General features: G+C 49.8%; 1 protein-coding gene and 1 long non-coding RNA gene across 6 annotated transcripts in view; both read left to right on the top strand.

Moving 5' to 3' along the window:
• Window positions 1-21,390, top strand: part of CSMD2 (CUB and Sushi multiple domains 2) — a 595,308-nt gene that overhangs the window by 269,715 nt on the left and 304,203 nt on the right. For all 5 annotated transcript variants that reach the window (XR_008293800.1, XR_008293801.1, XR_008293802.1 and 2 more), the window contains exon 6: window positions 12,235-12,347. Coding sequence is in view for 2 of the 5 variants with exons in the window: in XM_027059738.2 (XP_026915539.2) it covers window positions 12,235-12,347 (113 nt within the window). In the remaining 3 variants the exon portion in view is untranslated. The remainder of the gene's footprint in view (window positions 1-12,234; window positions 12,348-21,390) is intronic.
• LOC128313298 (uncharacterized) lies at window positions 551-6,828 on the top strand. The gene is made up of 4 exons (XR_008293803.1): window positions 551-2,110; window positions 2,424-2,507; window positions 3,277-3,689; window positions 4,343-6,828. It is a non-coding gene; the product is annotated as an uncharacterized LOC128313298 (long non-coding RNA).

Below are 21,390 nucleotides of genomic sequence, written 5' to 3'. Positions count from 1 at the left end.
AGGAGCATAAGGTATCTAAATCTCAACACTTAAGGGATTCAAGGGAGACTTTTCTCATTTGGGTTGGAGGATCTCTCATTCCAAATGGATCTGGTCAGTTTATCCACAGTTCGTAGATATGCCCTGAGTCGAACAGGTAGACTGACCGGGGTAGCCCACAGAACCACACCAGCATGTGCAGGTAGGTCCACATGGAACGTGGGTCCACCACTGAGGACAAAGGCTGGTCAAAGCAGTGGACTAGTGAACAAGTAGACAGGAAATGGGACAGATGATCAGGCACAAGAATGGGATCAGCGTGGTGGGGGTCAGGCATACCTGCTTACCTCTGGCAGGATACAAAAAGGGAGGAGAGGATGAGATCTAGAACAAGACCAGCTTTGGGGAGATAATGCCCACAGTGAGCTGTGGATACCTCTCACAGGCCTTGACAAAGCCACTCTCTTATACCACAGAGTAGGAAGAGTGGTCACTGGTTTTTTTTGGTTTTTTTTTTTTTGTTTTTTTACAGAATGTGTGTGTGCAGGGGAGGAGCAGAGGGAGAGGGACAGAGAGAATCTTAAACAGGCTCCACACCCAGCCTGGAGTCCAACACAGGGCTCCATGTCACAACCATGTGATCATGACCTGAGCCGAAATCAAGAGTCAGACACTTAACCAACTGAGCCAGCAGGCACCCTGGTCCCTGATCTTTTTGTTCAGCCCCCTGCCTCTTTCAATCACAATGAACATCTCTCATTTTGTTTGCCTAGCACCAATCCCTCCCTCCCTTTGAGCGCATTCCTTCTTTTGGAGAACGGTCCCAAACAGGTCTAGGAGGGGTCCGTTCCCTTGGCTCCAGGAGTGGGCACATATGCCAGCTGGACTAATCAGAGGCTTCCAGTGGGCTTTTTCTAATTGGAAGGGAAGGGATCTCTGTATTGTTTCTGGAAGTGAAGGTGTGAGGGTGAAACGGAGCTGCTAAGGGAGGCCATGGTTCCAGACTTAAGCATCCGCCATTCGCAATAGAGAGAATGAAGCCAGCAGACAGAGCATAATAGAGATAGGGCACAAAGAGTGGGGCCTTGTGGCATCTGGGTCCCTGGGTCTAGTCATCCCTGGGGCCAGCTACAGCTTGACTACAGAAGCCAATAATTTCTTCTCTATTCCAGGCTGATTTGATCTGGATTTCTGCCATTTGAAACCAAAAGTATTACCCCAGATGTGATGGAGATGAGCTATACGGGAAGACAGGAACTCTCTTCTCCCCTGTTTGTCAATTCTCTCCTTCCTATCTCCTTCCTCTCCCCTTGACTTGCTTGTGCTCTGCTGTACAAACAGCTGGACCTCTGGTTTGTTATTCAGAAAGTATACATACAACACTGGCACATTGTGGGCCCTTAATAATAATAGTGAATGCACTTTGAGCACTTGCTATGTGCCAAGCACTGTACTTAGAGCTTTTATACCTGTTATCTCTCTTAAACCTCCTATCAGCTCTATGAGGTGGGTGCTATTGTTATCCTTAGCAAATAGATGGGGAAACTGAGACCCAAAGCAGGTCAATTACCTGCCCACAGTTAGACAGCTGGTAAGTTTAGTTCTGAGCCCTGAACCCAGACAGGTGCTTCCTAGAGCCCATGTGCCTAATCTTACGCCAGACTGCTTTCTTTCATGGCCCTTTGCCCATCAGTCTCCCTTCCTGCATGGAGATATGCCATGATCAAGAATATGTGGCTGTTGTGTCTTGAAGCCTGAGCAGGAGTTTACGAGCATCACCACATCACCCTGAATCATCACAATGCACTGTGAGACACACACTGGGAAAGAGAGGCTCAGAGAGATGCAGTCTCCCAGGGTCACACAGCCAATGGGTATGAAGCCAGCATCCAAATCCAGCAGCATCTTGACTAGGACCCCTTGTTCACCGGCCTGCACATCCCTGAAATGTTTTAGGCCATACATCCTCTAGCCGACTGGAGGCTCATACCCTCAGCCTGGGCTTCAGAGCTGCCAGGATCTCAAGCAGGGCTGGCTAGCTGCCTCCTGGAGGGGGAGGGGCACATCGATGATGCTCAGGCTCAGAATGGCAGTCGAGTGGCAGGCAGAGGCTGGCGTGGGAGGCTCCTTGGTAAGCCATCTGCAAACGTTTCCTCTGGATGAGAAGTACTATCCAAATATAATCCCCAGAGGCCTCTGCAAGGTATAGATGGCTACCCTCCCTGAGAGGGGGACAGGTCCCTTCTCTGACTCATGTCTGCCAGTGACAGGTGGAAGATGGACAAGGTTGAGAGAGCAGGAGCTGGTGGAGGTCAAGCTGGGGCTGCCCAAGGAGGAGGGAAGGTGGCTGCCACTTGGAATGGCTACCCTGGGTGCCACAGAGTGCCTTGTCCTTCCCCTTTCCCTCCCCCCCCCCCTACCCTCCTGCACTGTTCTATCACCAGAGTGGATGCAGGCATCCTGACTTCTCCAGGGAAACCTAGGCCAGGCTACTCTGAGGTCTGCTTAATCCCTGTGTGCTCTGGAAGGTAAGGTTCAAGGCACTGATAAGATCCCATCCCTTCTCCCTTCAGACCAAAGCATGAGAAGAAAACAGTTCACATTTGTGAGGCACTTGCTGTGTGTCAGGCACAGTCCTGGACACCTTATATATACACAAGTTCACAGGACCCCCATTGCACAGGTTAGGAAACTGGGGCCCAGAGGTTTTGGCACATACCCACATTTACACAACTAGTAAACAGCGGAATCCAGACTCAAATACAGGGCTGTGCTGATTCCAGAGGCCCGACCCTTAACCTTTGACCTCCCTAAGCCCATTGCCTCTGTGTAGGGGAACAAGACAGGTGATGACCCAGACAGGCGACATCTCCACCCAGGCAGAGACCTGAGGCAGGAAGGCGAGAGGGTCCAGGTAGAGTGTGAGTGTGCCTTGGTCCCCAGCCAGGCTCCCACGGCCTGCACCCCGTTCCTGGGCCAGGCCTGAAGGGGCAGGCTTTAACATCTTAGGGCATAGGACCATCAGGTCTCCAGGCCGGATCGCAGGTCTAACCTAGAGCAACAGAGGCACTGGCTGAGGGCAGGGGATGGCTGGCTAAGGCCAGCTAAGGGTTCAGCAGCAAGGCAGGGCAGAGACTGCTCTTCGATTCTGTCCCAATCAGACCGGAGCAGGACGGGGAGTAGGACAACGAATGTACAAGGCACATCACGTGTTGTAAGAGCAATGAAGCAGGGGTGGCAGCGACAGAGGTGCAGACAACGCCGCTGGGCCACTCCTTTGCCGTATCTCCTTTGCAGGGCCCCTCTTCGGCTAAGCCAGTGCACGGTCCGATCAGCCGATTGGCCCCGCTTGGGTCACATGGCCACCTTGATCCAATCAGCTGCGGCCTGGGGGTCACGTGGTTCCGGTGGGACGCCTCATCTTTAAAGGCTTGTGGCTCTGCCTGATTTAGTCGCGGAGACAGAAAATGAGGGAGGCAGGCGTCCCCTGAAAGGTAGTTGAGGACCGGCCACCAGCACCCTCGCCCAAAGCTTGGCCCCGGGCCGCACCTCCGTCTGCAAGACCCAGCGCCAATCTGCTCCGGGCAGCATCCTGAGCACAGCCTCTGCGCAGAGACAGGAGACGCCCCACGCCACAGCCCTCCTGGGTCAGCCGCTGAGTCCGGAACGCAAGGAACGGACGCCCCAGGCCACTCCCAGACCTTCTCAAGGTGCCATCCCCAACACGCAAGCCCCAAGGGCGCTCACCTGCAGGTGTTGACACCCGCATCCCAGGAGCCCTGCCCCTGGCACTCCCGGCCTCAGATACACGCCCTCCAGGGAGCGGTGCTTCTGGAGGAAAAGCGTTTACCTGATGTAGTTTGTGTGGGTTCCCCGGAGCTAACAATTAGCTGAGCAGGGAAGAGCCCTGATAATTTGTGGGGTTTATTGAGTTGCTTCTGGGGGAAGAAGGAACATTTGCCCACATTGATTACCAGACTTCGCTGATCCTGCCCTGGGGATGTGTCAGGACGGGAAGAGTCCCCCAGAAAGGTACCAGCAGCTGCCAAGTGAATGGGGAGCACAGTGAGGGCTGAGGGACCAAGGGGCTGGGGCGGCCTGGCTTCGTCTTCGTGGGAAACGGAGATGAAACCCAGCCTGGCCTCAGAGGCTCTCTCTACTGTCTCCAGGCTCACCTGCTCGCCTGCCTTTCTCCCCACATATGCCCTCTTCTTTCACCGGCAGGATCTCATTCATTCGTTCGTTCATTCAGGCGTTCCTTCTTCTAGTGAGTGGTATTGACCGAGCCCTTTCCATGTATTAGTTTTCCATGCAAGGTACTGAGGAAAAAACTTAAGTAGTAAGAAATGGCTCTTGTCTTCAGACAGCTCACAGTTTGGGGGGTGAGGCAGACCCCTGGACGATGCTTGGTGAGACAAGTACCAGGGTAGAGGAAGTGCAAAGAGTCACAGATACACGGGGGCAGCCAACCAGATTCTCTGGAGCCAGTGGCTGTAAGATCCCACCTGAAGGTAAGGAAGTAGCTAGAAAAAGGATTGGGGGTGGATCAAAGGGGACAGGGAGAATTTGGCAAGGAGCTGACCCTGTATGGAGAATGCTGTAGATGAGATCCATACATAGTGAACCTTTAGGCCTAGGAGTCCTCTGAAGTCCTCCTCAATTAGGATTTTAAGATTAGTTGATTCCCACTCTCCTGATAGCCAAGGGGATGTAATTAGAACAGATGCCCCACTATTGAAAGCAAGAGGCCTGCCTTCCTTCCTTCCTTCCTTCCTTCCTTCCTTCCTTCCTTCCCAAAGCACGGATAATAAAAGTTCTCAGTACTTCGCCCTCTCCACCAGAGCAGCTCCCTGGGGTGGCTGGCACTCCCACGGCCTTGCGAGATCTTCCTGACCGATGCCTTGTGGCACGTGAAGTGCCAGCTGCCTGCTGGCCATCTCCCACCCCACCCTCAATGCCCATGCACCTCATGCTCCCACCAGCTGAGTCTTGCACTTTCTGAGAATCAGATGGGTCTGTTGCCAACTCTCTTGGTGCCAGTCATACTTGTTATTGTAATTATGTGATTTAAATTAAACATCACATAAGCTGATGAAATATGAGTGTGAAAGGAAATAGAGTTGCATCTATGGAAACTAAATTGAATGCTTTGGAATGACTCCATGAAGGAGAATCTCTAAAAAGAATTACTCCCTCAATATTAGGTGTGAGTGACTGAGACAGTTGCACCCCACTGGGTCAGTTCCATTGGGGCAGGGACCAAGTCCATCTTGCTCACTGCGGCCTCCCCAGTGCCCCACACAGAGCCTGGCACATTGTAGGTGCTCAATAAATACGTGTTGAGTGAACATGCCGTAGAAGAATTAAACATGGTGAGCAATGAACTGTGGTGTAGTTTATATAAGGCAGACAGTGTGGAGAACAAAACTGTGGTCAAAGGAAAGACCTTGGTCCTACATTAAATGGATTGACGAGTAAATGTGCATTTAGGTATTTGCACACTATAATGAAATGCTTTAGCTGTGTATGTGTTCTTATGCCCTCCTCACAAATTACTCTTTACCAACCAACTATGTCATCTTCAAGGCTTCAAGGTGTTAGTAAATGTTTCTGTAAAGGGTGAGATAAATAATTTGGGCGTTGCGGGTTACAGTGTCTGTCACAGCTACTCGACTCTGCCGTTGCAGCATAAAAGCAGACAAATGTAAATGAATGATCATGGTTGTGATCCAATAAAACTTTATCTACAAAAACAGACAGCAAGCTCTAGTTTGCCAACCCCTGTTCTAAGGAATTGATTTGTTCTTTGTGCCAGGCACTGTGTTGTGTTGCTAGACATATCAAGATAAAGGAAATCCTGTCCCAGCTTTTACAGAGCCTGGCTTCTAGTTGAGAGATGGTTGTGAGTTGGGGTATCGGCATGCTGGTAAGGGCTTGAGCGTGGTGCGAAGGGGTCACAGTGAAGGCAAATGCTTCTCCCATGGGGGCAGGGAAAGAGAGATGTGGAAAAAATGAGGCATTTGGTTATGTTTATGTGATGGGTGATATTTCCCCAGGTAGTCAGGTGGGGTGACAGGAAAGGACACTGCAGATAGAGGGAGTAGCATATGCAAAGGCATGGAGACATGGAAGAAGCTGGAGCTCGAAGTGGGTGTCACTGGAGAGGGAAGGCATGAAAAAGTCTAGATTTTATGATATTGGAGCTGGTGGGCCTCTGCTTCTGGGTTTCCAGCCAGGCAGGAACTTGGGAAGATCTCCCCACAGAGTACAGAGATGGACTGGGGGCAGAGGACAGATCAGAAGGCTGACTCAGTAGTCCAGGTGAGGATGACAAGGTTGTGAGGCCCAGAAGACTTGGCCATGGAGGGCAGGAACAGGAGGAGTTAAGAATGATGCTTGGGTTGGGTGACCAGGAGGATGGTGTGGATTATGGGGAGAAAGAACACTGGGGAGCTAGACTGATTGGCAGAATCTTGGGTTTGTTCAAACAAGCCCCCAAACATCCAGGTAGGTAGCTGGGATTTGAATCTTCATACCGTGGCTCAGCTGCTCAGAGCTGCCTGAACAAGTGAGGTGGGTAGGCATTGCTGAGAACTGGAACCTTGAGATGTCTTTCCAAAGACAAGTCTAAAGACTCAGAGACTCTGGCAGTCCATATCCAAAGGGGAACTTCATTCATCCTGGGCATTTGCCCGATTCCAGGAAAGTGTGTAACATCCTGGGTTTGTCTAAGGAAAAGCATTTGTTTTGACATAGCAAGAATTCTAGGTATTTGGCTAAGGAAAACTGATACTGAAATCATTGGTGATGAGAATGGGTGTGTCAGGGCTGAGTCAATAAAGTCTCACTTCAGAAATGAGAGGTGGCTTGGCGGGGGGGGGGGGGGGGTGGGGGGGAGCAGAATCGGTTTCCAACAAAGGCCTTGGTGTCCTTTGCTCACTACCATCAAGGCATCCAGAGGGTTTCCCTGGTTGCATCGTGGTGCCCTCTCCATCCCCCAAAGAGGAAAGCAGATGGCAGGTGGGGAAGGAAGAGAATTTGGGAGTGGGGATAAAATGGCCAGCACCTCCTATATTTCACATTCTCCCCAGCCACCTTTGTGGTTGGAAGGATGGTTTTTGTTCGACCCTAGGATGCAGAGTCTTCAACCCTGAGTCAAATCCAGGCTGTGCACATAGCTTAGCTAAGAGATAAAGCCCATAGGAGCTTCTCTGGAACACAGAAGCCAGATGCCACTGCCTGAGGAGTGGTGGCTGGGCAGAGAAGGGGACATTACAGTGGAATCTGGTAGATTTCAGGCTTTGCAAAGACTTCCCATATCCAGGGAACAAGTGGGAGTGGCACCCACTGGCAAGCACAGTGCCTTTTATACAATGTGTGCTTGGTGAGTAAATGAATGAGTGAATGTTCTCCTGAGGATGTCAGTTTTCAGGAATACTGAAATCTAAGGCAGAATCTTCTAGTACTCCCCCTCAGATTACAGGTAGGCAGTGATTCCTTGCAGACTCACTGTTTTCATCTCTGTGCCCCAACATCCTAACTGTAGAAGAAGCTTCTTAAGAAGAAATGCTTTCCATGAAGTCTGCTCTGAGCTGTCCTATTACCAAGAGAAGAACTTAGAGCTTTCTGGAGGGGAATTCAAAGCCACTTTTCCCATAATCAACTACATGCATTAAAGGGAGCGTTTGTTTTTTTGTTCTCCCCAAGCCAGATTCCATTAATGAAGCCCCATTTAACGGAAGTCAATTTACCAAAAAGAAAAAAAAATTGAGTGTAATTGCTTAAATACATTTTATGCTGTACTGCAATAGCAATTTCCTGGGCGAACTTGGAATTCCCAAGGCCCCCCAGAGTGAAGTTAATGTGGACAGAAAGGTTTGGAGGGGAGAATCTCTCTTTGTGTTTCTCTCCTTTAATTATGATTCTAAGAGGGAGCAGAATTAAAGAGGATCCTGGGGGGAAGCGGGAGGGGAAGAAAAGAAACAGAATGGAATTCAGCCTAAACTGTTCCACCGCCTTCCTTCATGCTTGCATGTATGTGGCAGTATACAACACAGTGGCTGAGTACATAGGCTCAGAGTGGAGTGGTTTGAGTTTGACTGCCACCTCTGCCATTTCATGGCTGTGTGACCTTGAACAAGCTTCTTAACCTCTCTGTGCAGTCAGATGGTACAATGGGAAAGGGCAGACAGAGCAACAAGTACAAAGACAGAGAAGCACAAAAAAGCAATGTGTGTTCCACTACAAGTAAGGTCTTCTGTTTGATTGGAGATTGTGTGTGTGTGTGTGTGTGTGTGTGTGTGTGTGTGTGTGTTTGCACATTTACACGTGTGCTCAGGGAAGGAAGGCAGGCAGGAGTCAGACCAGGAAGACTTCACCAAGAAGGTGACATTTGTTCAAAAACTTAGAGGAACTGAGGAGGTGAGCCACATGGACGTCTGGGAGAAGAGCCAGCTAGCAGGTAGGGAGAATGTCAAGTGCAGAGGCCCTGAGGCCAAAAGAGGTCTGGCCAGCTTTGAACCGCAAGGAGACCTGTGTGACTGGAGCAGAAAAAATAGAGATGAGGAGAGGGGGAGGTAAGAGAGGTGAGAACACACTGGCTTTTTTAAAGCCTGAGGCCACAGTAAGGTCTTACTCTAAGGATAGAAGCCACTGGAGATTTGTTTTTAATGAACTCTGTTCAGGTCTAATTTACACAAAATAAAATTACCCATTTTTTTGAATGTTTATTTACTTTCGAGAGAGAGAGAGAGAGAGAGAGAGAGAGCCAGAGCATGAGCAGGGGAGGGGCAGAGAGAGAGGGAGACACAGAATCTGAAGCAGGCTCCAGGCTCTGAGCTGTCAGCACAGAGCCCGATGCGGGGCTCAAACTCACGAACTGCGAGATCATGACCTGAGCCTAAGTCAGACATTCAATTGACTGAGCCACCCAGGCATCCCTAAAATTACCCATTTTAAATGTTTTCAGAGCTTTGACCAACATGTACTTCCCACATAACCACCATCTCCTTCAAAATACAGAACATTCCCATGACCCCAGGAGGTTCCCCTAGGGATCCCCACCTATACCTCTCACCCCCAGCTCTGGCATCTACTAATCTGCTTTCTCTTCCTATCGATGAGTCTTTTCCAGGGTTTCGTATAAATGGAACCGTACAGTATATACCTTTTAATCACCCAATATAATGCTTCTGATAGCTCCCTGTGTTGTCGTGTGTGTCAGTGATGTTGGAGAGTTTCCAGTGGGGCACGGCACCATCTCAGTGGCAGAGTCTGATGTGATGACTCCAACATGTAAGCCCCCAATTATGGGATAGTTGCCAGGAAAACTCTCACATATGCGTTTACGTCCAAGGAGGCAGGAGCAGAACAGAGTAAAGATGTGTAGGCAACACAGGGCCCCAAGAGTTTAAGCCTTGGGGGTGAAGAGTTACCAGGAGTCCTCAGGGTGGGTAAAGGTGTGGGAGAGATGGACAACGGGTGTCCCTCAGAGCTTCTCCAGGCTGCACGCTGGGGGCTAAAGCAGATACTGGGACTGGAGAAGCCTCACTGGCTTCCACTTACCATAGTCGTGATCATGACTTCTCATCCTGCTCTGGGACCCCGGCACCCTCCCCACATCCCATTTTGCAATAAACATCCTTTGGTTCTGAATTATTCAGGTAAATTCTCCCTATTTCTACTTCCCTTATGTAAATAGTCCCCAAGCTTTGTCATTGATACAGAATTGAACTTGGCCTGGGGGGGGGGGGGAACCCACAATACTGTTTGTGGCTCCTTAGAAAACTTCAGTGACTCAGACTGTAATAAACTATTTTAAATGGGATCTGGTGAAATACAGTAATTGGTTTCTATAATAGCTCTTACCAATGGTAATATGGGTTATATTATTAGAATTTGGTGTGTGTCAGCATTTTCATTACAGTAAAAACTCAGTTTTGCAGGGTATGAAGCTCCTTGGTTATTTCCTTTGTTTAATACACATTTATGGGGACCCACCATGCTGGATCTCTTCCATTTGCCCCCTCCAGATCCTCTCCCCAACCTTTTCCACTCTGTTCCATATCTAGGAAGACTTAGCTATAGGCCTGTATCAATATGCTCCTTTGCTTCTGGCTTCTGATTGGGATAAATCAACAGAAGCATCAGTAGGAGGTTGGAGGAGGGGAAAGAGGAGAGTGAGTTCTGGGTTTGCATTCTTTGCCCCCTCCTAGTGGGACTTAAACACCCAAGATCTAGGTCCTGTGTGGTGACCCTTTGCATGCAGCCTTCTTTTTCAGGGATAATCATTTCCTCTCCAGGCTCCTAAGTGGTAACAAGCAACAGCCTACTGCCCCATCCCTGGTGGTTTCCCCACTTTTTTGATAAAGAGTCCATTCATTGAACTGCTGGAATTATTCTCCTATGACTGTGCCATCTGCTTTCTGTTGGAATCCTGATTTGCCTGCTTTGTACCAACCATGGTGCTAGATGCTTGGTACAAGGACGAAGAATAAAAATGACAAAGAATAAAATAGCAGCTGCCATTTACCAAAAGCTCTCTATTTCCCAGGGACCATGCTAAGGCCTTTTTTTGTGTGTATCATCTCATTTAATCTTTGCAACTCTTTGAGGGAATGGTTATTATTGTCCCCATTTTACAAAGTCACAGAGAGTTGAAGTAATTTTTGTAAGATAACGCAGCTCATCCCTCCAGAGCCCGGTCTTCTTCACCATCAGACTACAATGCCCTCCTTGAGGAGTTACCTTAGGGAGACACTCACCTAGATGATGAATCATAGGTGCTGTGGCATCACAGAGGAGGAAAAGGAAAATGCCGTTTCTTGAGCTAATGTGTGTCAGATACTGGGCTAGGTTCTTTGCCCATAGGTAGGTCTCACATTTATTCCCACAGACGCTTCAGGCTGGGCTTAGTATTCTCATTTTCAGAAAGGTTCAGTAACTAGTCCTAGGTCACACTGGTACTAAGTGGTAGAGCCTAGATCTGAACCCAAATCTGTGTGGCTTCCAAGCCAAGGAGAGTAGGAAAGGCTTGCCCCAGGATGTGATGTTTGAGGGCTTCCTGAAGTCCTCTCAGGCAACATGGGTGGTGCAGGAGAGAGGGCTCTGGGTGGGTGCATTCCAGGCAGAAAAGGCAAAGATGTTGTAAAGGACAAAGCATGCATGCTTAGGAGATGTCCTCGATAGGGTGTCCCCGCAGGGGTGGGAGCAGGCAGGAGGGAGGTGTGAGGCTGCCGGGGGGGCGGGGGGCAGGCATCGCTATGCTTTGTACCTGATTCTTATGTGGGGAGGAAAAGAGGGAAGACACCAGTGCACAGGCCAGCTCAGAGGCTGTGGGGTAGAGGAGGGAAGACAGAGGGGATTCCTGGGGTGCAGAGAACAAGCACAAGGAGGGGGGCTTCACAGCTTAGCCTGAGTGTGGTGGAGAGGGCCAGCACTGAGCAGAGACTCATTCCAGCAGGGGAAAAGGTGGAAAACTTGAAAGGCTATTCTTGTGTAGGCACTAGGGAGCTGCTGAAGGTTCCTGTGCTCTAGGAGGAAGGGTCTGGTGGACTTGGAAGTTGGCTCAAGATGGCAGTTGGTCAGTGACCAGTGATGGCAGGAGAGATCCTGGTGCCCCACCCCCTGGGCTGGACTGGCTGGAATCCAGAAGAAGCTAATTTAACGGAGGGGGAACAGACCTAGCATGGATGGGGAGGCGTCTTATGGACGCAACAGGAATAGGGGAGGAGCCAGAGGAGACCCGGGGCCCAGTGAGTGACCTTAGAATGGGCTCTCACAGCACTGAAGGGCCATACTGCCTGAAGTGCCTTTCTCTGGACTCCTTGGGGGGTCTGTGGGGCTCACTAGGGGTAGCTGGTCCTGTACCTGGGGGTTGTAGGCTGGACTTTTGCTGGGGGATCAGGGTCTTGGGTACAGGTGGGTATGTGGACATCTGCTGGGAAGAGATGTGGACATCTCTTCTGCCTGTGGTCTGTTGCCCAAGGGAGTGACACTTGTCAACACCCCTGGTGGAGGGAGGGGGTGGGCCTCTGCTCCTGGCCTGAAGGATCCACTGTCTGCACAGCATCTCAAGGCCCCTGGGAGAGCCTGCTGAAGTCGCTCAGGCCCCAGGTTTCTGGAGGGCGGCCTGGGTGGCCCAGCCCTTCCCTCCTGCCCCAGGCCTGGGCAGAGGCCCTAGCACCATGGGAAGTGGGGACAGTGGATGCTGGCCCCTGCCTCACCGCTATCCCCGCCCACTTGGTGTCCCCACAGGTTCACCGGAGCCAGCCTCCCGGCCCCCGTCATCAGCAGCAAGAACTGGCTGCGGCTGCACTTCACCTCTGACGGCAACCACCGGCAGCGTGGCTTCAGCGCCCAATACCAAGGTAGGCGGGGACTGCCGAGCCTCCTCAGCGGGCCGCAGAGATGAGTCCCGGGGAGCTCATCCTGTCCCCAGACTGGGTCCAGCCTGACTACAGGGAGGACATACGTCTCTTGTCCTGTTCATTTGCAACCCGGGGCCTCCACATCAGCAGATCTGCAGCTGCCATGGAGGCTGGCTGCCCGAGGCAGTGATGCTGCCCCGAGCTGCCCCTCCCCAGGCCCCTCTTCGAGCCAGACTCCTCATAGTAGTTACTACCGAGTGCCTTTGAAGAGCCAGGCTATGTGCTGGGCACTTGACAAACGTCGTCTCATTTATCCCCCATCATTCCAGAGTAAATGCCATCACTGTCCCCATTTTATGGGTAGAGAAGTAGAGGCTTGGAGAAAATAAGCCAGTTTCCCAAGGCCATCTGAACTCCTGCCTTTTGACTCCAGAGCCCAAGCTCTTAACCGGGAGAGTTTAGCCTATGCTGGTGTAAAGTGGGAGAGGAGCCATATTCCAGCTCTGTTTTGTGTTAGTGTTACATAGAACACGACTGTATTGGCACACCCACGGGCAGAGGGGCTGCAGGAGTGCTGGAGCTTAGGGGTTCAAATCTGCGAAGAGCTGCCTGGCAGCAAGGGATCGGACCAGGAATGGCAGGTGGAAATCGCAGGCAAGCAGATTTGTGCTCCAATCCTGAAGAATTTGCAAACCCAAGGCAGGGAGCTCTTGGGCACTGGAGGAGATCCAGAGTCCACTTGGTGTATGGGAGCGGATGAGGGTATCCCTCTCAACCTTGAGTTTACTCGAAGCACACAAAATTTATAAACACCAAGGGTGGGCTCTAACTTGCTCATTAAGCCCTTAACTACTACCATTTATAGGCTGATGTTGGTTCTGATTGATTCAACAGCAAACTTGTATTGCACACCTATTAAGCATAAGGCCCTGGGGAATAAAAGGAGGGGTGAGTTTGTGTCCTGAGTGAGTGAGTGAGTGCGGAGTGAGGCATATTGGTAGTGTGCACAGAATGGGACAAAGTAGGCCTGATAAAAAGCAAGAAGTGTCTTCCCACGAGGGTGTGCTGGGGTAGGAGCACCGATTCTCAGGGTGGAGCGGGGTGGCTGGCCCCCTCCAACCCCACCTCGCAGGCTGTGGTTCCGGACAGCACCAGCCCATCACTCACCTGGGTGGGGCAGGGGCAGAGTGGAGCCCCTGCCATGAGGCCAGGCTTTCAGCGGGAAACTAGGATAAAAGCAACGCTGCAACTAGAAGCATTACCTTTAGAATCTGGACCTTTCATAAACAGCCTCCTTTCCTTAGCCACCTGTGAAATATTTACAAAATAAACGTAAAAACAGAGTGGCTGGGTGGTTCAGTGGGTAGAGCATCCGACTCTTGGTTGCAGCTCAGGTCATGATCCCGGGGTCGTGGGATCGAGCCCTGAGTCGGGCTCCATGCTGTGCAGTTTCTCACAGAGTCTCCTCTAAGTTTCTCTCTCTCTCTCTCTCTCTCTCTCTCTCTCTCTGTCTCTCTCTCTCTCTCTCTCTCTCTCTTTCTCTCTCTCTCTCTTCCTCTGCCCCATGCACATGCTCTCTCTTTATTAAACAAATAAATAAAAATGAAGTAAAAAAAAAACGAAATCAAAAACCAACCTGATCTGGCGAGCCTCACAAAGCCTCATTCTGAGAGCTTTCCTGGAGGCATTTTTCCACTGCCGATGTTGGGCTTCTGTGAGTGAAGCCCCTGCCTGGATCTTTTCATTGTATTTTCCAAAATAGAAAAGCAGAGACGAGTGTCATCAGTGCGTCTGATTAAGTAGGTGCCAGTGTTTCTACTGTTTCAGGTTCCCGAGGGCCTGTTTGCCGTGGTCATAGGCCACAGCGTAAGGCCAGGCAGTGGGCAAAGAGAACCCAGACACGGAAGCCTCTAGATCAGCACGCTTGCTGTGCACCAGGCCCTGTACTGGGCACTGTCCACACTGCCCCCATGTGGGCCTCCCCACAGCACAGTGACAAATGTGTTTTTGATTCCCACGTTTCGGGACACCTGGGTGGCTCAGTCGGTTAAATGTCTGACTCTTGATTTTCAGCTCAGGTCATGAGATCATGGTTCGTGAGATCGATCCCCAAGTCAGGCTCTGTACTTGGAGCCTGCTTGGGATTCTCTCTCAGTCTCTCTCTCTCTCTCTCTCTCTTTCTGCCCATGTGCATGTGTGTGTGCTTGCTCTGTTTCTCTCTCTCTCTCTCTCTGAAAATAAACATTAAAAAAAATACATTTTAATTCCCACATTTCAGCTGAAGCAGCTGAGGCTCAGAGAGGTTGTGTAACAAGCCCAACACACACAGATCACACAGGCTGTAAGTGGGGAAGCTTGACTTCATTCACAGGCTTGTGTGAGTTTTCTGCAAACCCAGAGGGCCATCTCTTAATGGTGTTTTGAGTGCCTTATCTTTCCTATTCAACTGGTGGCTTTTCAACTATGTTTTGTTAATCTCATCCCACTGTAAAGAAGTACATTTTCTATCACAACCCAGTACTCACATCTATCTATAGAACTAAAAGGAAAATGTCACCAAGTGGTATTTATCCTTACTAAGCGTGATGCACCCTGAAAACTTCCAATTTTTAATGTTAACTGCAACCTGTAAATTAATTTCACAAGGCTATAGCAGGGAAAAACCCACAATCTGAAAACCTGCTTTACTTACGAACTTCTCAAGAGGAGGCCCTATCCTGTCCTCTCTCTGTGTCCCTTAATACAGCCCCAAACGAGGTTGTACATTCATATGTGTCAGTGTTTACAGAGGGCTTTCTAGGTTTCAAGCACTTAGCGTTTATTACTTCATTTAGCACTAACAGCAAGTGTGTGAAGGAGGAACTACCCTTGACCCCATTTTACAGATGAGGAACCAGGGTTTCAGAGAGGACTCCTGACCGACTCCAGGTCTCATTGACGTAGTGTGGGAGGCAGACTTGCACCCCGGCAGTATTTGTCTGCAGCTGGCGTGCTTATATACGGGGGCTTAGATATTGTGTTAATAAGTGATTTTACTTTGGGAACTTCTTTTTCTAGTGTTTACCATACTGAGGGCACATAGTGCAAAACGCATACAGCAATCATTTAGTAACTCAACTGAGGACTCAAGCAGGGTTCCTTGACCTCAGCACTATTGACTTAGTGGTGTGGGTAGTTCTCTGTTGTGGGGGATCATCCAGAGCATTTGGGGATGTTTAGCGGCATCCCTGGCCTCCATCCACGAGCTGCTAGATGTCAGTAGCATTTCCCCACAACACGCGTAGTCATGATAACCAGAAAGTTTCCCCATGTTGCCAAATGATCCTTGCATACAAAACCACCCCCGTTGAGAACCACTGCCCTGAAGGAAAGGAAACTTTGGAATGACTACAATAATCAAAGTTTTTCAGCTTGTAAATACAGCACAAAAGCATGGCAGAGATAGCTTTTAATCAGGGGACTAGCAGGAAATAGAAGGCATACTGCCTGGCTTTCACCGAAGAGGGTTTAGTGATGGGACCCTTTACAAAGGATAGGATGGAATTAAGGAACACGCAGGGATGATGAGGCCCTCGGGCACCACGCAGCAGGGAGGGCTTTGCCACAACTGGGAAAGGCCAGAGGGAGTAGAAAAGGCACTACCTGGCAGAACTGAGGAGCCTGACCACTGCCAACCCACTGCAGGAAGAGGGGGCCAGGAGTCAGTAACCAGAGCAGGAAGAGGGGCCAGAATCAATAAGCAGAGCAGGAAGAGGGGCTAGAATCAGTAACCAGAGCTGGAGGAGGGGGGCAGGAGTCAGTAAACAGAGCAGGGAGAGAGGGCCAGAATCAGTAACCAGAGAAGGAAGAGGGGCCAGAATCCGTAACCAGAGCAGGAAGAAGGGCCAGAATCAGTAACCTGATCTCTCTCTTCTCCCTCTCCCTCAAGTCTGCTGTGCCTCCCATCTGCCAACCCAAAAGGAGCCAGGAATAAGGAACAGAGTCCCTGCTGTGTGGGCCTGCTGTGTGCCCTGGGAGACTATGAGCCTTCCCAGCGGGACCCCTTGCCATAGCAGTCCACAGAGGTCAGGCTTCTGGCACAGAGCAGGCCAGAGAGGCGTGAGGACTGGACCTGGGGAAACAGCAGCACAGGGTCAGTCTTAACGGTGCTCAGCTTTATGGCATTAGAGTCTCAAGTGATTTATGGCACTTCAGAGCTAATAATTACAACCCCCAAACTGTATCCGTGGACAGTTCTTTTCTCAGAAAACAAATCATAAGTTGAACGAATAAACAAATAACCTGAAACACGGTGCATTCCATTCCTGTCTTGGTCCGGTCAGAATTTAGGGCTATTCCTGGACACACACAATCTTGACTACGACTACAGGGAACCAGGGCATCAGGGCTCTTCTAGTGTGACTGTGCCTCAAGCCGGCTGTCAGAAAGCAGGTGAGCGTGTTGAATTTAACAAGCACTCTTGTGTGACACCAGTACCACGTGGAAGAAGAGAAAGGTGGACATGGCCAGGCCACGCTCTGCTCTCAAGGAGGACAAGTTAAAGAGAGGAACAGGCATAAATCTAGAAGTTGTGAGCAGCAAGATAAGAGCTGTAATTGAGGCCCAGTGAAGGGTTCTAGGATAAGAGATAAAAGAGCAATTAGTTTTGCTGGAAGCGCTTAAAGAGGTCAAAAAAAAATGTAGCAGTGACATCAGTATGGGCCTTGGAGAGATGCCACGCAGACCATGAGGAGCAGTCCAGGTAGAACGGAGGCAAGAGAATATGAAAGCGCTGAGTCTCAGGAACCCCAGACACCTGTGTGCGTCTAGAGCGGAGTTGGTCAAGGACAGCCTGCAGGCCAGATGCAGCCATCTGTTTTTAAAGATTGAAGCAGAAAATCAGAAGAAGAATATTTCATGACACATGACAACTGTATGAAATGCACATTTCAGCGTCGGTAAATAAAGGTTTATGGAACACAGCCTCATTCATGTACGAATTGTCTGTAGACACAGTAGTGCCGGCAGGCCAGAGTTGGGCAGTCTGCAGCTGAGACAAGATGGTCCACAGCCTAATACACCTGCTCCCAGGCCTTTCAATGAAAACATGTGCCGACTGAGCATGAAGCCTGCTGTCCAGGACACAGGTCAGCAGTGAGGGCAGGGGGCTCTGGGGTCAGAGAGGGAGGCAGGGGTCACACACTGTGAAAAGCTGCCCTGAAGACAGGGGATCAGAAGTCTTGAGCAAAAGGGAGATGTGATCACATTTTATTTTAGGAAGATCTTTCATTGCTCTCGAATGAAAATGAGAGGACAATTGAGAGCCTTTGAGAATTTGGAGACTACAAGGATCCAGGGTTTAGGCAGAGGCAGAGGGAGACCAAAAGAGGCCTTCCCATGGTCACTTTCCTGGACTCGTTAGATCCGGGAGTGACAGGGGTGGAGGAAGGAGGCAGAGGACTCAGGCCTGAACCTTTGGTTTCTAGCCTGAGTGAGCGGGTAAAAAAATGAGGCTATTAACCAAGGTGGTATAGGGTAGAGGCAGAAGAGAGTGGATTTGCTTGGGACACGTTGATTCTGGGACTGTTGGCATTTCAGGGGCGGGGTGGGGGGGCTGTCTAGTAGGAAGCTGGCTGGTCTGTCAGTCTGTAGCTCAGACAAGGGTCTGTGCTGGAGAGAGAGATGTGAAGACTCAAGGCAGCATGGAGTCAGAGGCCACCGATCCCCTCTCTGGGCAGGAGACCTCCTCATAATGATTGTAACTTGACAGAGGCAAGCCCAAAAGAGTGGTTTGCAAAGTGAGTTCCCTGGAGGCCAGAGGGGTTCTGCCAGCAGCTCTTTTGATAGGGACTGTGTGGGTGGGGCCTCGGGTTCACCCCCCACACCACCAATGTTAACCAGAGCCATTGCTCTTTGATTTGTTTTGCGTAGTAAACATTTACCTAAGAGCGTAATCATAGGCTCCTGCACCAGAAGTGTTTGGCAACCACAGAAATCACAGTTGCTTCCAGGTCTGGGAGACCACTGAGGTTATGTAATCAATCCTTCTGCCTCCAGGCGAGGGCTATTTTCAGTCCTTCTCAGAGCGTTAATTGCTTTCCTGCTTTTTCTTTAAGCCTACAAGGAACGGCAGTGAGAAGAGCCTTTCTTAAATGCCCCCAGTGGTCAATGATCACAACTGGTGAGGGTCTTCCCTGGCAGAGAGGGCAGCACACTGCACTGTTGCCCTGCTGGTCTGCAGAGAGGGAATAATATTAACCCCATGGGTCTACTGGCGATTAAAAGGAGACCCTGTCGCAATATCCGGCACATGGCAGGTACACAGGCAATGGAACCCTCAAGCCTCAGACTCCACCGGTCACCAGTCTCCCTGTTATATGGGGAAGCCCTTGTGCAGTGAGAGATTGAGCTGGCGGCTCTGGCTTCTCAGACTTGGGCTCTTTGCTGCCACTCTGAGGTGACAGTCATTGTCTACTGCCTCCCCCCCCCACCCCCACCCTTCAGCCAAATCCTAGCCCTACTCTGCTGTCCCACCCACTGCCTATCTTGTCAAGTTAATTCTGGTAACCAGCAGTTGGGAGATATTCCACAGTAAGAGAATCGGCCCCTCTGCTTTCTAGAAGTCCAACTCCAAATCTTAATTGTCTGCAGAATAAACTTGTCCATTGGAAACCAATTTGCATTTATCGAGATGCTTTTTGTAGTAACAAACCAAAGCTTCTGTTTTCCACATGAACTTGTCTTTTTCTTGCTTGTGACTGAGTTGTAGTCTCAGACCAGAGCAGAAGTGCCTCGGGCAGCCTGTGGTCCACGCTGAGACTCTTCCGTCCTATTCCTGTCCACCAACTAAGCTGCTAAACCCTTGCTAGCCTCATTTTTTAGGTTCTGTGCCTCCAGGGCCTCTGAACAAATCACAGGGTTGTTGCTACCAGGCTCAGGAGCCCAGAGCTTGGGGTCTATGAAGCCAAGCTTCTAAATTCAGTCAAAATGAGCCTGAACTGAAAACATCCTGAACATAAAATACGGCACCCCTCACCTCACCTGCTTTCAAGTGTAACTACTTCCTTTGCCAGGAAATGAATTCAAAGCACATATTCTTCTAACAGTTGGTCATTCATCCACTCAGTCATCAGACTCTTCAAGTGAACTGTCTGTGTGCTGGCCTCTGTCAGTCACAGGACATAGACATAGGAGTTCGGGGGACAAATAGCTGGGAGAACCGGACATGATGTTGCAGTGTGATACGGGTTTCAACACACGTCTGAACCAAGTCTTGTGAGGGCAGTGACTTCTCCTCAAGGTGTAGACACAACCACAGAGAGGAGATGGCTGTTGACTCAGGCCTTTACCAATGAGAGGTAGCCACACAGAGAAGAGGGGAAAAGATGTGCCAGGTAGAGAAAACGGCATTGCCAAGGCCACTGAAACCAACAACCGATGGCCATAGGGATTCCTTTAAACATCTTTCTTCTGGTCGTTTTCTCCAGCTGGCTTCTCAGAAGTTGCTTGTGAAGACCACCCTGCAGCCCATTAACAATGGCAAAGCACTATTCTAGAAATTAGAACATGCCCCTGCCTGCCACCTACCATGCTGGGGTCCTTTTCTTCTTCAGGAATTCTAGTGGCCATGAGTTTTGCTGTGATTAACCAAGAGGCCACACCAGCAGCAGCCAACAAAGTACTTCTTAGAACCTTTAGTTGCTTTGTACATCTTACAACCCGTGGCTGCACTGATGAAAACATTACCCAGCATAGTGCATAACCAGCTTCTGAGGAACTGTGCATAATTCTCTTAACTATCCATAATCTTTCAACACCTGCATTCTTGGCAGTGGTCACTGCTGGAATTTTGAGTGTTCTTTCATTGTTCCTGTAGCAATTTTTTGCTCTTCATTAGCGGGAGCCGTGAATTCAAGCCTAGAAGGCACCAAAGCAAAGCACCCAGGCGGTGCCTTTTTCAGCAGCAGGTCTTGTATCATCCAGTGCACCTGTGACTGTTTCTCTTCCTTCCCTTCCATGTCCCTTTTCCCGGCAGCCTTCAGCACAGCTATGCCATCTGAAGCAAAAGCCAGGTGTCCCTTGAACTTTTCTTTTCCATGGTCACCAGTAGTGATTCCTTGAACATTTCTCATTTTGAATCTTGTCACCTTTCCCTCGTAAGAATGTGGCATCATCTTCAGTTACAATAACCTCTCCAACCTTTCGTAAGTCATTGAAGCAAAATAGCTTAAAAATTCAGAGTCCGGCTCTCTTTTCCAAACACCACACCATCAATAGCAGCAGCTTTGTGGGTTCCTTCTGTGACGCTAGAACTTGGAGCTTGGGCTCCTTTAACCGGAAAGTCAGCTTTATCCTGTTCTAAAAGAGTGTACTGAGAGCATTGTCGGCAGTCATAACCAAAGACTTCCACTGGGCAGTGGAAGTTTCAAGAGTGGGTACCATGGGCCGGACGGTGGAAATCCTAAGCATCCTGGAATTTCCACTTCTGAACTTTGGATGTATTATTCAAGTAAGGAGGTTACGGAATCTTAGTCGAATTCTGTGCCTCCGATTCCTGATTAATCATTCAGGGTTTTCCTGCCCTATATTGTGGGAATGCTCTTTGAACTTTCGTGATCACATTAGAAATGATGCTGCCAATTTGTCTGCCTCCATCTGCAGAAACTGTAGCAAACTGAGCAGTATCTTCAGAAATTATCACAGCTTTCAGCTCTCCCTAAGTTCAGCCGTAATAGCATCAACATGCGACATCACACCTTTTCTGATTTCCACCGGATTAACAGCTTTGCTAATCTTCTTGAAGCCTTCCATGACCATGGAACGTGCCAGTACAGTAGCAGCAATGGTGCTCCCAAGCCTCACTCTTTGTGTGTTGGCAACATCCTGGTCAAAGCTGGCACAGTAGTTTTATATTTATCCTTCAGGTCAACTGACCTCGCAACAGACACCTCAACTTTTGTGACATCGAGGCTTCCCCAGCTCTGTTCCGTATCACTGCTCTTCCCACTGTTGTTTTCCATAGTCTGTACCTTGAAGCATTAGATCTTGGGCATCTGCAGCAAAT

The sequence above is a fragment of the Acinonyx jubatus genome, chromosome C1 (assembly GCF_027475565.1).
Source record: "Acinonyx jubatus isolate Ajub_Pintada_27869175 chromosome C1, VMU_Ajub_asm_v1.0, whole genome shotgun sequence".
Classification (NCBI taxonomy): domain Eukaryota; kingdom Metazoa; phylum Chordata; class Mammalia; order Carnivora; family Felidae; genus Acinonyx; species Acinonyx jubatus.
This window is presented reverse-complemented; position numbering and strand designations above follow the sequence as displayed.